The sequence below is a fragment of the Oryzias latipes genome, chromosome 17 (assembly GCF_053564925.1).
Source record: "Oryzias latipes strain Hd-rR chromosome 17, Olatipes_Hd-rR_3.1".
Classification (NCBI taxonomy): Eukaryota; Metazoa; Chordata; class Actinopteri; order Beloniformes; family Adrianichthyidae; genus Oryzias; species Oryzias latipes.
In genome coordinates, this window is record NC_136253.1 from 14,752,175 (window position 1) to 14,768,984 (window position 16,810).

Here is a 16,810-nt window from a genome sequence, read left to right on the forward strand (position 1 = left end):
ATGGTACACTCTAAGAGGAACACATTCAGTAAACCCACTAGCTTATTCACCTTTGCACAAATATGGGCATGGGTATTCCTTTTTTTTCTCTTTCTCTACATCCCTCTTCATGAATAGCGGTAATGCGAATATTGTGTGTACCTGTCTATGTGCAGTAATACCAGTAATCTTGGGACATAAATCTTTAATCATTAATGTATGATTATACTTCTAACTTGTAAATAGTTGTGTGAAGACTATTTTTTGTTTGTTTGTTTGTTGCGGTGTGAACTAAGTTATGAAATGTAATATACTTACAACACTTTTTTGTTTTAACTTTGTAATGAACAGCAAATTAGTCTCCCTTAATTTGCTTCCAACAGGACAACTGTCTTCTGAATGGGCCTTTCCAGGTAAACAGGTTTGGAGATACGCTTTCCTTTTCAATCTAGAGTGTGATTACTCATCAGTAGCTTCGCCTTTCTCACTCTTTCATCCTTAATAGGGTACACATCAACGATTTTTGCCAACTTCCACTGGTTTCGTACAATATCATTGATTTAGGCATTTCGGTGTTAAGTCCATTTTTGTCTACTCTGAAGATTCAGCAAGTACTCCTTTTTCCATCTTGTCCAAAAGGTATTGGCAAGGAGTTGAACACGACGCCATCTCTTCTGAAGATAAAGATCTTCCTTGACAAACTCGCCTGGTGGTGTAGAGATGATCGTGGACTTCATGGTCAATATGTGGTTTGTCGTTCGAGGTTCTGGGCTTGATGGGTCATATAGTTGATCTGTGGTAAGAGGTCGACTATTTATCACTGCCATGACTTCATAAAGGAATGTTCTTAGGGAGGAGCTGTCAAGTTGTTTAGCTGATTTTTCAAGGATGGATGACATAACACTTCTTATGGTGTGGATTTGTCGTTCCCAGACACCACCCATATGACTTGAAGCTGGGGTGTTCATGAGAAACTCGCATTCCAGATTTTCCAGCTTGATTTGGTCAATTTCCTTGAATGCCTCTACGAACTCATTTCTTGCGGCAACAAAGTTCGTCCCTTGATCACATCTTATCTGACAAACTGAGCCTCTTATGGCGATGAATGCACGCAGCGCATTGATGAAGGCATGGGTGGTTAAATCATCGAGTATTTCTATGTGCACTGCTCTTGAGCACATGTAGGTGATTAACAAGCGGTAGTGTTTTAGCTCTTTCCTGCCTTCCTTTACATAAAAAGGACCAAAGCAGTCCATCCCACAGTAGGTGAATGGTGGGGTAGTCTCCATCCGATCTTCCGGGAGGTCTGCCATTTTCTGCTCTTCTGTGCATCTCCTGAACTTTCTGCATTTAACACATCTGTGGATCTAAGAGGATACAACCTTGCTGCACCCAAGGATCCAATATCCATTTGATCCATTCAAAGTGATCCCTCCTTGATGTTATGTTTTCTCATGGTGATGCTTGATGAGTAACATTGACACATGGCTGTCTCTTGGTAAGATAACTGGATGCTTGTCATTAGAATATAAAGCAGCATGCTTGAGACGTCCTCCAACTCCAAGTGAGCCTTGGTCATCCAGAAATGCACTCAATTTATGCATCTTATTGACAATGTCTTTGGTTTGGATTGACGTGGGATTTTGAAGGGACTTTATTTCATGTGAGAAGGCAGCATCTTGAACCATTCTGATAACTGTCAGCTCTGCTTCCTTTCTGTCTTCCACATTACTGACTTAACAAGATCTTCTCTTGCGTTCCTTCACTTCCTTTGCAAGGTGCTTGAGTCTAGCAATGTCTTTGATCATTCTTGACCAGTCTGAGAATTTGTGCATGTGATCCAGAAGGGATCTTTGTTCTTTGGCTTGTGTCTTGAGCACCTGAACCTTCTTGACTTCCGAATCACTGCTTGATATCTCTCCCACCTTGATCTCACCACTGGACATGACTTTCTGCCAGAGAAAATCTGGACCTTGAGACCAGTTTGAGGCCGTAAGTTGTTCAGCTGTAAGACCTCTAAAGCCATGGTCTGCTGTGTTCTCTTCAGATGCCACATACCTCAACTGTGCAGGCTCTGTGCTTTGTTTAATACGTTCAACTCTGAAACAAAAACATGGAACCTCCTGGCTTTGTTCGCTATGTATCCTAGGACAACTTTTGAATCTGTCCAGTAAGTTTCTTGCAAAATTTCAACTTCCAGTTCCTTTTTCAGCATATCACCAGTGCGAACAGCAACTACAGCAGCTGACGATTCAAGTCGGGGAATAATTTGGACTTCCGATGTTGGAACTCTTGATCTTCCCATCACCAAAGAACAGTGAGCTTCACCAGATGTGCTTACTGCTCTGAGGTAGGTACACATGCCGTATCCAGATGCACTGGCGTCAGAGAAATGGTGCAGTTCATAATGCTCTGCATTGATGTTATTTGGAGTGTAGCATCTTTGAATCTTTACCTTTGCCAAATTCCTTAGATCAAGCAGATCTAAGGAATTCCATCAAGATGGAAAAAAGACGGACTTCATGTTTCATTAGAGATTTTTAAAAACTCCTTGAATGAGTATCAGGCTGCTGTGAAAAGTTCCAAGACCCAGTGTATGTCGAATGTTGTGTCTGAGAACATCAGCAAGCCTAAGATCCTTTTAAATTATTTAAAGTCTCTCTTAAGTCCTGGTGATTTATCCTGCCTGACTCCTTCTGTTTTACTCTGTGAACAGTTTTTAACATTTTTTACTGACAAGGTCAGTGCCGTCAGGTTTTTACCCTCTCCTTGTACCCCTGACCCCTCTGTTTTAACGTCACCACTTGCTGTTTTAGATCACTTTGAGCCTGTCACTTCCTCTCGGATTTCTGAGATAGTTCAGCACCTGAGGCCTTCCTCCTGCCCCAGGTGACTGTGTTCCCCCCAGACTCCTGAAGGAGGTCTTGGATGCCATAGGCCCCTAGATAGTTGGTCTCATCAACTCTTCTCTTGTTTCGGTGTGTGTGCCAGCTGCTTTCAAACATGCTGTTGTGCAACCCCTTTTGAAAAAGAATAACTTGGACCCTAATGTTCTTTCAAACTTTAGGCCGATTTCAAAGTTATCTTTTCTTTCAAAAATGCTAGAGAAGGTGGTTTATTTTCAATTACAGGACCATCAAACAAAACATGATATCTCTGAGAAGTTTCAGTCTGGTTTTAAATCCTGCCATAGCACTGAAACCGCTCTGATCAGGGTGTGCAATGACCTTCTTTTAGCTGTGGATTCTGGGGCCTCCACTGTTTTAATTCTTTTAGATCTTACTGCTGCTTTTGACACAGTGGATCACAGCGTATTATTATCCAAACTGGAGCACTCTGTCGGTGTGAAGGGCACAGCACTCAGTTGTTCAGATCTTATTCAGGTGGAAGGAGTTTTTCTGTCAAAAAAGTTTTTCTGTTGGACAGTACTCTTCTCCAGAAGCTCCACTTGAGCATGGTGTACCCCAGGGCTCAGTTTTAGGCCCTCTTTGATTCTCGCTATATCTGCTGCCACTGGGGTCCATTTTTAGGATATATAATGTTTCCTTCCACTGCTAAGCCGATGACATCCAGATCTATGTTCCCTTAAAATCTGGAGGAGCTGAGGGTCTTGGCAATTTACAGAAGTGCTTGGCAGAAATCAAATCCTGGATGGAGCTGAACTTCCTCTGTCTGAACAAAAACAAGACAGAGGTGTTCGTTTTTGGAAAAACTGACTTGCTGACAGGCTGCTGTAGTGCTGTTGGCCCCCTGGACCCCTCAGATTCTCCTTTTATTAGGAATCTTGGGGTAAACCTTGACAGGCATTTTAAATTTGACAAGCAGGTCAGTGCAGTAATCCAGTCTAGTTTTTATCACTTGAGGCTAATAAGCAAAGTTAAGCCTCATGCTGTGGAACAAGTAATTCATGCTCTAATCTTCTCCAGACTGGACTACTGTAACTCTCTCTACAGTGGTATTGACCAATCTCTGCTCCGCCGCCTCCAGCTGGTTCAGAATTGGGCGGCCCGCCTGTTTACGGGGACCAGATGGTGTGAGCATATCACTCCACTTTTACGCTCTCTTCACTGGCTGCCTGTGTCTTTTAGGATCACTTTTAAGATTTTACTTTTGGTTTTTAAATTTTTGAATGGTCTGGCACCGCTGTATCTCTCTGAGCTTTTACATGTGTATCCTCCACGTCGAGTCCTAAGATCTGAAGATCAAAGGCTTTTAATGGTTCCCAGGACTCGGCTTGTGACTCGGGGAGACAGAGACTTTTCAGTTGCAGGTCCTAAACTCTGGAATGCTCTCCCCTTCTCTGTGAGGTCTGCCAGATCCATCAGTGATTTTAAGTCACTTCTAAAAACTCATCTTTTTAGTCAGGCTTTTAACTCCAGTGAGCGGATTTAGTGGGTCAGCTTGTTAATTTTATTCTTTCACTGTTTTATTGCTTTATTGCTTTTATTGTTTCTTTATTGTATCATATTGTCTCTGGTTTTATGTGATTTTATGTTAAGCACTTTGGTTGCTTCTGCTTAAAAAGTGCTATACAAATAAGAAATTGATTGATTGATTCCCACTGAGGTCGAAGACCTTCAGGTAAGATGTCATCCCAGCTGAGTTTATCTCGACACATCTGCTGCAGGATCTGCTTTCCTAGCAGGATGAAGGGTGACACAAATCCAAGTGGATCGAACACAGATGCAACTGTGGATAAAACTCCTCTTCGAGTGAGTGGATTTTCCTTAACAGTTACTCTGAACTGGAACTGGTCTGATTCCACACACCATTGCACTCCTAGTGCTCTTTCTATGTGGATTTCGCTCAATGCCATGTCCTTATTTTTGGTAGATAATCAACATTCTTCCTTTGGAAGTGAAGCCAAGACCTTGGTGCTGTTTGATATTGTAGCGACCTGGGGGTTAGCCCCGCCTCCAGCCCCTAAGGCTCATGGGCTCAGTTTTGGGGTGAAAACCTTGAGTGAGAGGGCTGGAAGCACAAGTGACCTCCATGCTGTTTGGGCTGTTTATGTGTTCTTGAATAAACGGGCTTGATGCTCAAAAGGAGACATTTCTCAGCATATATATATCGCCGAATCTTAACTGCAGCGGTGGTGCTGCGCGACGCGGACTATATGTTACGTGATGCGGCGCGATGCGCCGCATCACGTAACATATAGTACGCTGTTTATGAGAAAAGTGATACAAATCGAAAAAAAAAACAAGAATTAAGGACTAAAACCTGGTTAATATGTATTGCTTTTGTAAGTGACCATGGTATAAGCGGGTTAATGGCCTTCGAAGTGTGCGGTTACTACTTTTTAACGCACTTCGCGGAAGCAACCGTCCTCCGCTTCGCGTCGGACGGTTCAGGCTTCCACGGCGTGCGTTAAAAAGTAGTAACCGCACACTTCGTCGGCCATTAACCCTTACTTATTGTTTTTCATTGCGCTAAATAAAAAAATATTTAATTGAATTAGAGAATTTATACAGTGATTCCTGTCTTCTTATGCCTTTTATAAGTTTCCATGTGCATGTATTAGGGAGTTAATAAATTCTGTCTGGCCTCACAGACTCAAAAAAATAACTCATTGGATGAACTCAATTTAATTGTGGGCAGGATTTCCATCCAATAAATATGAGTTACCCCACCTCACAGAAAATTCTTCCATGTAACGAAATATAATCGAGTTAGTCGAACTCAATTTTATCGAGAAAGGCAAAGGAAAAAGATCATGCAACAGAAGCCTAAAGTCAGTTTCAAACTCAGAACCTCTGTATTATAAACCCGCTAACTAAGCCGCTGAGCTAACACTCTGTTGACGAAAGGAGGCCGCCGGTATAAATAGATAGATTCTTTATTTCTATGAATGACGCTCTTCGTGTATCGTCTTATTGGGAGAAGCCGACTTGAAACGATTTCATGCCACAGTTTCGTTTTTTACGTGGAAAAAACGAACTAAAGTTTTCACTTTTGAAAAGTCGAAGGATTTGAAGGACTAATAGTCATACCAGGCATTACATTAGATGAAGGAGTTGAACATTTTAAAAGTTCAATGGTTAAAATAGGTGAAAAATTGTAGCCGTGAGACGGCAAAAAGCATAAAGAGAAACAGGAAAACAGCATTCAACAGCATGCCCCTTACTTGAACTCAATTATTTTGGATTACTGGAGTTATAGGGGAAACTATTAATACATTTTCTGTTAGGTCAATTAAATGTAGATACAATCTTTTAAAATAAACTTTTTAAATAAAACAAACAGAATTTTATTGTGTTGCATGAAAGAGGGACTTGAATCATTTTTTTGAGTGATAAAAAAAATTGCACCATTCAAATTTTCCTCCCCTCTGTTCTCTTTCTTCCTCATACAATTCACAATGACACAAAATGTGCTCCAATGATTTTTCCCCTTTCCTGCAATCACAACTGCTGTGACAAAGGTGAATCAAATGCACGGGCTCAGCGTGGGCGGGGTTAACATTCCACAGCAGACGGGCTCAATGTGGGCGGGTATAACATTCCACAGCGTGTTCACATTCCTCTGCGTTCCAGCATTCCACTATGTTGACCCATTCTGCAGGCTGCAGCCAGGGCTTACTCCGAGTTGGCACCGTCTCGTCTACCCATGCGGAGCAGAAGAGTTCTCACTGTTGCAGCCTCGTGGAATTAGCATGAGCACGAGGTGTTTAAAACACACAAATAAATTATGACATTGATAATTCAATTATACATTTATGTTATTTCTACTAATCTTAGCGGTGATTGTCACGTGGCTGCATCAACAGCAAAATTAATCAACCATTCAGGGCTTTGAAACCACACAGAACAGCGGCATCTGGGACTGGACATACAACAACATATGCTTCAACTAAGCTCCTTGTAACAGTTGAATGTTGAAGAAAAAAAGTAAAACAAAACAATGTTAATGATGATTTGAAAAAACAACGAAATACAACACGTGATGTTTTCTGTAAGAAGTGCTTCACACAGCAAAACACACATGACATGAAGAAAATAAATGCAAAGCACATATAAAAATAAGTTGTATAATGCTGGTCTTGTACTGAGCACCTCTGGATGCCATCCTTATTGACTTTTCAACTGAGCTATCTCTTCTGATGATGTTGCACTGTGCCATTGTAGATTTATTGAAGTATTTTTTTTTAGACAACATTGAATATGTAGTGTTTTATTAGGAGAAATCGGGTTGAAACAATCCTGAACCACAGTACGTTTTTTCCCAAGAGCCATGGTAAAGTGCAATGAACTGACGTTGATTCCAATACAAGGGAAACAATAGAACTCATCGGGAAACGTTCGAGATTCATCTTGTATTTCTAGAGAATAGCGAGCCCAACTGTTCGAACACAAGTGACATCTGAACCGTGATTCGACCAAACAATACATTTGGCACTTCATACGTCATCAATCACGTGATCTGCACTACTTGACACGCGCCACGAAACATTGTGCCGAAACACTCAGTTTCATGAAGGTGAAACACACACCGAAGCGTCCGTGTCAAACGGGCCATCCCTACAAATCCTTGTAAAATGAATCCTTAGACCCTTAATAGACAGTTCTGATTTAACAAATGCTCAAAAGGTTTTGACAAATTAACAAATTAAAAGAATACAAAAAGCAATGCTTGGGATCAGTGTGCTTTATTTGGATATCTGCAATTAAACTTGAAAACTCTCTCAACAAAAGACCATAATGAATATTTGTTTCAATAATAAAAGTTACACATTTATTCAAAGTCAAATTTTAACACATTTAAGGTACATTTTAAATCTTTATCAGCAGTTAACTACAGCAATGTTTATTTACATTTTTTTAAACATATCATGCAGAGAAGAAAGGCAAATGCTTTTTGCACCTTCAGACAAACGTCATACTTTATTGCAGAATCTCACAATTGTATGCAAAGGTAATCTATTACTAAAATCTCCATGTGGGAAATACATCTTCCAACATTGTGTATCCTCATGAATGTCTCTATTAGGGGTGTAATGGTACACGTACATAGTTGTACTGAACTATTTCGGTACGGCAATTTTAGTTTGGTTCACTTTTGTACCGTTTCAGTACTCCACCCCAAATGTATTATCTTTACGCAGAGGCGGAACTAATATTAGCCATGAGTTTCCGCCAAAACGCTATTAGGTGACGGAAGTGACAGTAAGCATGTGAACAGTATCAGCATGGCTAATGCAGATGTGAGAAAAGAATCTCATTACGCTCTCCTGTGTGGGGGGGGAACACTTTGGCTTTGTTGTGAGCATCAATGAAGGGAAAAGACAATTGGATGAGTCTAATGCTGTGTGTCGACATTGTTACACAAAAATAGCGTATGCCACAGGTAACACCAACGCACTTTAAATGACATCACACGACTGTAAAAATCGGGTCTACGGGAAAAAGATGTGCAAGTTAAAGAATTTTTGTTTTTCAGGCCAGTGTTAATTATCCTAAGTTTTTGGTTCCTGACAGCTAATAGTTCTTTTATTTTATATAGCTGATCACCTACTACCTTAAACCAATAAATGCATTTTGCAAGTAATTTTTTTCTGTCTTTTTTGTACCAAAAAAATACCAAAAATGTAGCGACCCTTATGAAAGACTGAATCGAACCAAATTGAGATTTTAGTGTACTGTTACGTCCCTAGTATCTACTGCATTGAAATCTTTTTAATTTATTTAACAAAAACTTGGTGCCGTTTGAATATTTTTGACTCTTCTTTTTAAATAAAAATATGTATTCTTGGATGTGTGAACTGTCGTATTTGTGGTAAAAAACACGACTTTGATCGAAGAATTTACATAATTTACAACATAAAATCTTCCCAATGGTGCGATTCCATCATGTGTTCTATTATGGGAAGTTAAGGAAGATAATGCAAAAGTGAATGACACCTTTTACCCGTGTGGGTGTTCATGTAGTCAGCTAACTCTTGTGCTATCTTATGGGGTCCAGATGACCCTACCCTTACATTGACGTGTTATTCCTACCATGATAAAGGTGGATTAAGGCCCGTACACACCGGTACGAATATTCGCCAGGCGTTATTCGTCAGCGTTTTTCGCCACGTTTTTTGTGTACACACCCAGCCGATTTTCGCTGACGATGAGCCGAACGAACATGCAATTTCATTCACTGACATTAGATGGCGCTTAATGTAAAACAGAAATACTCCTGTACACAAGGTGGCGCTGCGCAACTTTACGCTTCTTAAAGTCGCTTTTCACTCAGAAGAAGAGAGCAAGTATTTACGCGCTTGTCAGAATGATACAAAGAAAACATGAATATTTCAAGCACCATTTGGAGCAACTGGTGCTTGGTTCGGGGATATTTTAGAATGTCCGTCATTATTTCTTCGCGGCTGTGTAGATGCAACTCGCCGTCTATCTTCTTCGCTGGTATGTGTGCTCAGCAAGGCAGTTTTGTGTTTGAACGCCCCCAAATTGTGTTTTACTGTAACTTCAGAGGCTCCAGACACGTGTGCAAAAGCGCCATTCTGATTGGTCGAATAGATTTCGACGCGACAAAAAAAAAACGAACCCGAGGCGTTTTTTTTTTTTTGATGCTTTGACGCGTGGGGTTTTTTCGTGACGGTGTGCACACTCTCATTGGTGCCCTTTGTTTAGTCACGAGGCGTTAAACGTCGGCGAAAATCGCGGGCGAAATTTGTCCCAGTGTGTACGGGCCTTTAAGGTGAAGAGGATTTCATGTTCTCCATGGACACCAGTGAAGATCACAAATCATTGAATATTGTAGGGTCTAGATCAGTGTTTTTCAACCTTTTTTAATCCACGGCACACTTTAACCTTGACAAAAATCCTGCGGCACACCAGCATTCAAATATTAAGAAAATAAGAAGGAAAATCTCATAGTCTGTATCGATTTACAGCCCCTCCGCAATCTCACATTTTTGTCATAATTGTGGCGAAAACTATGGAAGCGATTGTGTAGCATAAAAAAAAAGAAGTCAAAACCAGAAATCCTTTTTCATTTTCAAAATGAAGCTGCATTTTTGGATTTTTGAATTAAAATGAATTAAAATTAAAATGTTGCCACACATTTACCAGGAACCTTTTTTAAAATGAAATGCCAAATACCATTTTCATTATCATTTTAATTAAGTGACAGAAAAAGCTGTGTTGAAATATAAAATGAAAAAGCATTTTGAAGTATTGCTTTTTCATTTTAATTTTGAGTCATTTCATGCAGCTTTATTTTGAAAATTATTTTAATTGTCAAATTAAACATTTCTAAATGAATGCTACACATTTACCAGAGAACGTCTTGAAAATGAAATGTCAAATACTATTTTCATTTTAATTTTAATTAAGTGACAGAATAAGCTGTGTTGAGGAAGAAAATGAAAAAGCATTTTGGTGGATTGCTTTTTCATTTTAATTTTGAGTCAAAAAATGCAGCTTCATTTTGAAAGTGAAAAAGCATTTCTGGTTTTGACTTTTATTTTTATTTATGCTACACAATCGCTTCCATAAAAAACGGTGGAAGTAGCAACTGTTTTTTTTTCTAAAAGATGCCATAAAGCTAAGTTAGAAGATTTAAAAACCGTTCGTTGTGTGTTCGTCGTGGTTTCAAGACGTTTAACAATAAATACTCATTGTGCGCCGAGACCCTGTCCCTTTAACACAATGCATCATGGGAGATGTAGTACAACAGCCGCCGAACGCAGTCAGACTCTATTCTCTGAGCTTCATTGTTTTGTTCACTTGTTCCACGGTCTGATACCAGATCCCGTGGACAGCTACACCGCTAAAGATGAGCTTTAGCTAGTGTTTTTGTTGGAACAAAGTAACTTTATGAGCCGAATCTGAACAAGGAAGTGAAGACTTTAACCACTTCTGATTGGTCAGACGGATGACGTGTGATCAAGCCTCCAAGAATGATTGGTGGAGACAGTTAAAGGGGCGGGAGTTTTCCAAAAACATTTAATAGAATCAAATAAACACTAAGAAAAAAGTATTTTACGATCTTTCAGATTCCTAACTACTCGGTGTTTTATGAGGGGCCTGTTTGGATGACCAAAGAGCTGATATCCTGGAGATGGAAAATGTTTTTAGATCAGTGAATGAGGACAATTACCCACGCATACCTGACCATTTCCACTAGTGTGTCGCAGCCCACTGGTTAAAAAACACTGGTGTAGATGGCCCCAATCCCAATGCTAAAGTGCCTTGAATAGCAAGAGAGCTAAACAATTAGCGTGACAGAGGTGTTTTGGTTCACTAAACGTGGCCTTTCCTCTGTGTGCGTTTTCATGTGGGCACATAAGGAACGACTACGCTTAAAACATTCTTGAAAAAACTTTACAAGAATAAGGCCTTTAACCTGTGTGAGTTCTCATGTGACACGTCACATTTCTCAAGGAGACAAAAACTTTCTTACAAATGTCACACGGAAAAATCTTCCCAGCTGTGTGAGTTCTTATGTGGACTTTTAAGTCACTACCTGTAGTGAAACTTTTTCCACATACTTCACAAGTAAAAGGCCTCTCACCTGTGTGAATTCTCATGTGAACATTTAAGGAAGAATTATGAGCAAAATGTTTTTCACAAACTTTACAAGAATACGGCTTTTCACCTGTGTGAGTCCTCATGTGGACCTTTAAGGCTCTGCTGTCCATGAAACCCTTTTGACATATTTCACAGGTAAAATGCCTTAAACTTGTGTGAGTTCTCATATGACAGGTCAAATTTCTCAAGGAGGCAAAAACCTTCTTACAAATTTTACACAGAAAAAGCTTCTCAGTAGTGTGAGTTCCTCTGTGGGCTTTTAAGTCACTACCTCTAATGAAACTTTTTCCACATACTTCACAAGTGAAAGGCCTCTCACCTGTGTGAATTCTCATGTGAACTTGTAAGGAGGAATTTTGAGCAAACTGTTTTTCACAAACTTTACAAGAATACGGCTTTTCACCTGTGTGAGTCCTCATGTGGATCTTTAAGTCTCTACTTTTCCTGAAACCCTTTTGACATATTTCACAGGTAAAATGCCTTAAACTTGTGTGAGTTCTCATATGACAAGTAAAACTTCTCAAGGAGGCAAAAGCTTTCTTACAAATGTCACACGGAAAAAGCTTCTCAGCTGTGTGAGTTCCTGCGTGGGCTTTTAAGTCACTACCTGTAGTGAAACCTTTTCCACATACTTCACAAGTGAAAGGCCTCTCACCTGTGTGAATTCTCATGTGAACTTTTAAGGAAGAATTATGAGCAAAATTTTTTTCACAGACTTTACAAGAATAAGGCCTTTCACCTGTGTGAGTCCTCATGTGGACCTTTAAGGCTCTGCTGTCCATGAAACCCTTTTGACATAGTTCACAAGTAAAAGGCCTTTCACCTGTGTGAGTTCTCATGTGACAGGTCAATCTATTTGCATGGATGAAGGTTTTCTTACAAATGTCACAGGAATAAGGCCTCTCACCTGTGTGAATTCTCATGTGAATATTTAAGTGAGAAGGTTGAATAAAACATTTTTGACAAACTTTACAAGAATAAGGCCTCTCGCCTGTGTGAGTTTTCATATGACAGGTCAAATTCCTTAAGGAGACGAAGACTTTCTTACAAATATCACACGAAAAAGGGTTCTCAGCTGTGTGAGTTCTTATGTGGGCTTTTAATTTAGACCTTTGAGAAAAGGTTTTTCCACATACTTCACAAGTGAAAGGCCTCTCACCCGTGTGAGTTCTGATGTGGACACTTAAGGAAGACTTATAAGAAAACTGTTTCTCACAGAGTTCACAAGAATAAGGCCTTTCCCCTGTGTGAATTCTCATGTGGATCTTTAAGTCTCTACTTTGCATGAAACCCTTTTGACATAGTTTACAAGTAAAAGGCCTTAAACTTGTGTGAGTTCTCATATGACAAGTAAAACTTCTCAAGGAGGCAAAAGCTTTCTTACAAATGTCACACGGAAAAGGCTTCTCAGCTGTGTGAGTTTCTATGTGGACTTTTAAGTCACTACCTGTTGTGAAACTTTTTCCACATACTTCACAAGTGAAAGGCCTCTCACCTGTGTGAATTCTCATGTGAACATTTAAGGAAGACTTATAAGAAAACTGTTTTTCACAGACTTCACAAGAATAAGGCCTTTCGCCTGTGTGAGTCCCCATATGGGCCTTTAAGGCACTGCTTTGCCTGAAACCCTTTTGACACAGTTTACAAGTAAGATGCCTTTCACCTGTGTGAGTTCTCATGTGGATTTTTAAGTCACTACTTTTAATCAAACTTTTTCCACATACTTTACAAGTGAAAGGCCTCTCACCTGTGTGAATTCTCATGTGAACATTTAAACAAGAAGTTTGAGTAAAACGTTTTAGACAGACTTTACAAGAATAAGGCCTTTCGCCTGTGTGAGTTCTCATGTGACAGGTCAAATTTCTTAAGGAGACGAAGACTTTCTTACAAATATCACACGAAAAAAGCTTCTCACCTGTGTGACTTCTTGTGTGGGCTTTTAATTTAGACCTTTGAGAAAAAATTTTTCCACATACTTCACAAGTGAAAGGCGTCTCACCCGTGTGAATTCTCATGTGGACATTTAAGGAAGACTTATGAGTAAAACGTTTTTCACAGACTTTACAAGAATAAGGCCTTTCATCTTTGTGAGTCCCCATGTGGGCCTTTAAGTCTCTACTTTGCATGAAATCCTTTTGACATATTTCACAGGTAAAATGCCTTTCACCTGTGTGAGTTCTCATGTGATAGGTCAAACTATTTGCATAGATGAAGGCTTTCTTACAAATCTCACAGGAATAAGGCCTCTCACCTGTGTGAATTCTCATGTGAATATTTAAGTAAGAACTTTGAAAAAAACATTTTTGACAAACTTTACAAGAATAAGGCTTTTCGCCTGTGTGAGTTCTCATGTGACCGGTCAATGCACCTGAACTGACGAAACCTTTGTTACAAATGTCACAGGAATAAGGCCTTTCACCTGTGTGAATTCTCATGTGGATTTTCAAGTAACTACTTATAGTGAAACCTTTTCCACATACATCACAAGTGAAAGGCCTCTCACCTGTGTGAATTCTCATGTGATGGGTCAAATTCCTCAAGGAAACGAAAACCTTCTTACAGACTTTACAAGAATATGGCATTTCACCTGTGTGAGTCCTCATGTGGAGTTTGCCATTTGGTTCTGGTTTGGGGTCCATATTTTCCTGATCATCCTCAGTGACCATAAAATCAACAGTCTCCTGCTTAAGTTCAAGCTTTTCTCCTTCCTCACTGATAACTTGCTCCTCCTGATCCTCTTTGATGACTGGAAGCTCTGGTTCCTCTTCATCCAGACTGGAGCTCCTCTCCTGTTTCCAGAGAAGCTGCTCATCATCAGTCTCCTCCTTACAGATGTTTTTCTCTGAGAGGTCTGCAGGAACAAAGATTCAGGAGGAAAAAACATCTGAAACATTAGATAATATGGCCCTATTTCCTTTCCAACATAAAACATGAATGTATGCAATTTTATAATCACAGCATTTATATTTTCCACAGCTTTGTTTCATAACAGATGCTCTAACATAATTAACACAAACAGTCACATGGAAAAGAAAGAGCAGCTCCTTTAAAGAAGAACCAAACTGTTGTTCCATAAAACGTTTCTCATCTAAATGAACTCAAACATTTACATGATAACCTCTTTCATTTATGGACAATGCTGTTCATTTGGCCATTTTATTCTTGATTCTTTTAAAAGTCGTTTCTTAAAGATTGTAAATGAAGCTGCTGTGTGTAATCAGTCCGTCTCTGTGTTATCAGAGCTAAAAAGCTTAGCTTCCGACCTTTTGCCATGTTGTGCAGGAACAACCAGGCGTGGCTCATTTGCGGAGCGTGATGTGTGTAGGAGTACAGAGGTGCAGAGAAGCTGGTGGAGTCCACTACTCTGTAAATGACTGTCAAGAGTTTGGATCTGATGTGGACAGCTAAAGAAAGCCAGTAAGACTTAAATAGAGGACTAACATGATTTCTTTAAAAACAAAAAACCAACAGTCATACAGCTGCATTTTGGAACTTTGTCAGAGTTTTTTTTTAAACAAGTTTCTTTTTATTTGAGTATTCAGCAACATATACAGTGTAAAAGACATTCAAACTTTTTTTTTCGCTTAATACCCCAAACAAACAAACAAACCCACCCTGTTGCACCCTAAAAGAAAAAGAATTAAATACAATAAAAAAGGAATTTGCTGAATGGAGTAACAGTGTTAGCCCTCAGAAAGATGTGATGGATCAAAATTTTTGATCTTGCTCTGAACTGGCTGCCAGACATTAAAAAACCCTGCAGTACAACCCTTCATTGAATATCTGATTTTTTCTACGGTAAGATGGCACATAAGATCAACAAGATATTTCCTAAGAGTAGGGGGTTGTTTGTTTTTCCAGTGTAGGAGGATTAGCCTTCTGGCCAGAAGTGTAGTGAAAGCAATTACACTTTTGGATTTACTTGGAAGCTGCAGAGAGAACTCTGATACACCAAAAATTGCAATTGAAGCCTCAGGAGCAATGTGTGTCCCCAATGCGTCAGAGAGAAGTTGAAAAATGTTGTGCCAGAAGGCCCTTAGTGTCGGACAAAACCAAAACATATGCGAAAGTGTACCTGGTTCCCTATCACAACGATCACAATTAGCATTAAGGTCTGGTTTGATTCTAGCTAACTTTACTTTGGACCAATGCAGTCTGTGAACCACTTTGAATTGTATAACCCTTTGTCTTAAGCATATTGAGGATGAATAAATATTCTGAAGAGCAGTCTGCCATACATCCTCTGATAGGTCCGCAGCCAAATCTTCTTCCCACTTTCTTTTGGTATGAGTCAGTGGATCTGTGTTTGATGAGTTGATTGCTGTGTATATTTTGCTGATGAGTCCTTTTGACTGTGGATTAAAGGTCAAGATGTTTTCAAGAAGTGAGTCTGGTGGTCGCGAGGGGAAATGGGTGAATGTGGTAGATAGAAAACTTCGAAGTTGAAGGTATCTGAAGAAGTGAACATCAGGAATTCTAAATTCACTTTTTAGTCTCTGAAATGAAACAAATTGACCTTCGATGAACAGATCCTTCAGGGTTCTCAGACCATTTGCGGACCAATATGTAAAAGAGTTATCAGTTATGGAAGGGAGAAACATAATATTTTTCACAACTGGGGCATTAATTGACATATTTTTAAGGTGCAGGCTTCTCCTAAATTGTGCCCAGATTTTAAGTGAATGTTTAACTACTGGGTTCTGTGAAATTTTGTCGAGAGATTGTGACAGTGGTATTGTTGAACTAAGTAGAGAGTGTAAAGAGGCAGATTGACATGACATTCATTCAAAATTTTACCATTTAAGATCCTTATGACTTGATATCTCTAGCCAATAAAGCAATGTGCGGATATTAGCAGCCCAGTAATAGTATTGGAAATTGGGAAGTGACATTCCTCCATAATCATTGTGGTATTGTAAAATATTTTTGCGAATGCGGACAGTCTTCCCATTCCATATATATGATGAAATCAGTTTGTCTAGGTTAGAAAATAATGTTTTTGTTAAAAATAAAGGTATAGACTGAAAAAGATATAGAAACTTAGGTAGGATGTTCATTTTAACTACATTAATTCTGCCTCCTAAATAAATTGGTAAGGATTGCCAGCGTTGCAGGTCTTGTTTTACACTATCTAACAATGGAATAAAGTTTGTTTTGTACATATGTTTATAATTGCTTGTGATCCAAATCCCTGGATACTTGAATTTATGCTGGCTTAATTTAAATGGTATGGAATTTGACACATCTTTTAGTGCAACAGGATTTATGGGCATCAGTTCAATTTTGTGCATATTTAT

General features: G+C 39.4%; 2 protein-coding genes across 15 annotated transcripts in view; one reads left to right on the top strand and one right to left on the bottom strand.

Annotated features, from left to right (window-relative positions):
* Positions 1–16,810, bottom strand: part of LOC110013423 (uncharacterized) — a 401,209-nt gene that overhangs the window by 136,812 nt on the left and 247,587 nt on the right. For 9 of the 12 annotated variants that reach the window (XM_078934502.1, XM_023965573.2, XM_078934501.1 and 6 more), the window contains one exon: positions 10,484–14,364. The exons of 1 other annotated variant lie outside the window; for it this stretch is intronic. In XM_078934502.1, coding sequence (XP_078790628.1) covers positions 11,324–14,364 — 3,041 coding nt within the window. In that variant the 3' untranslated portion in view covers positions 10,484–11,323. Of the gene's footprint in view, positions 1–10,483; positions 14,365–16,810 lie in introns of those variants that run through there. 2 more of the 12 variants (XM_078934503.1, XM_023965595.2) reach the window with 1 other exon arrangement.
* LOC105356154 (uncharacterized) overlaps positions 1–16,810 on the top strand; it is a 183,621-nt gene that overhangs the window by 76,969 nt on the left and 89,842 nt on the right. The gene's annotated exons all lie outside the window — the stretch shown is intronic.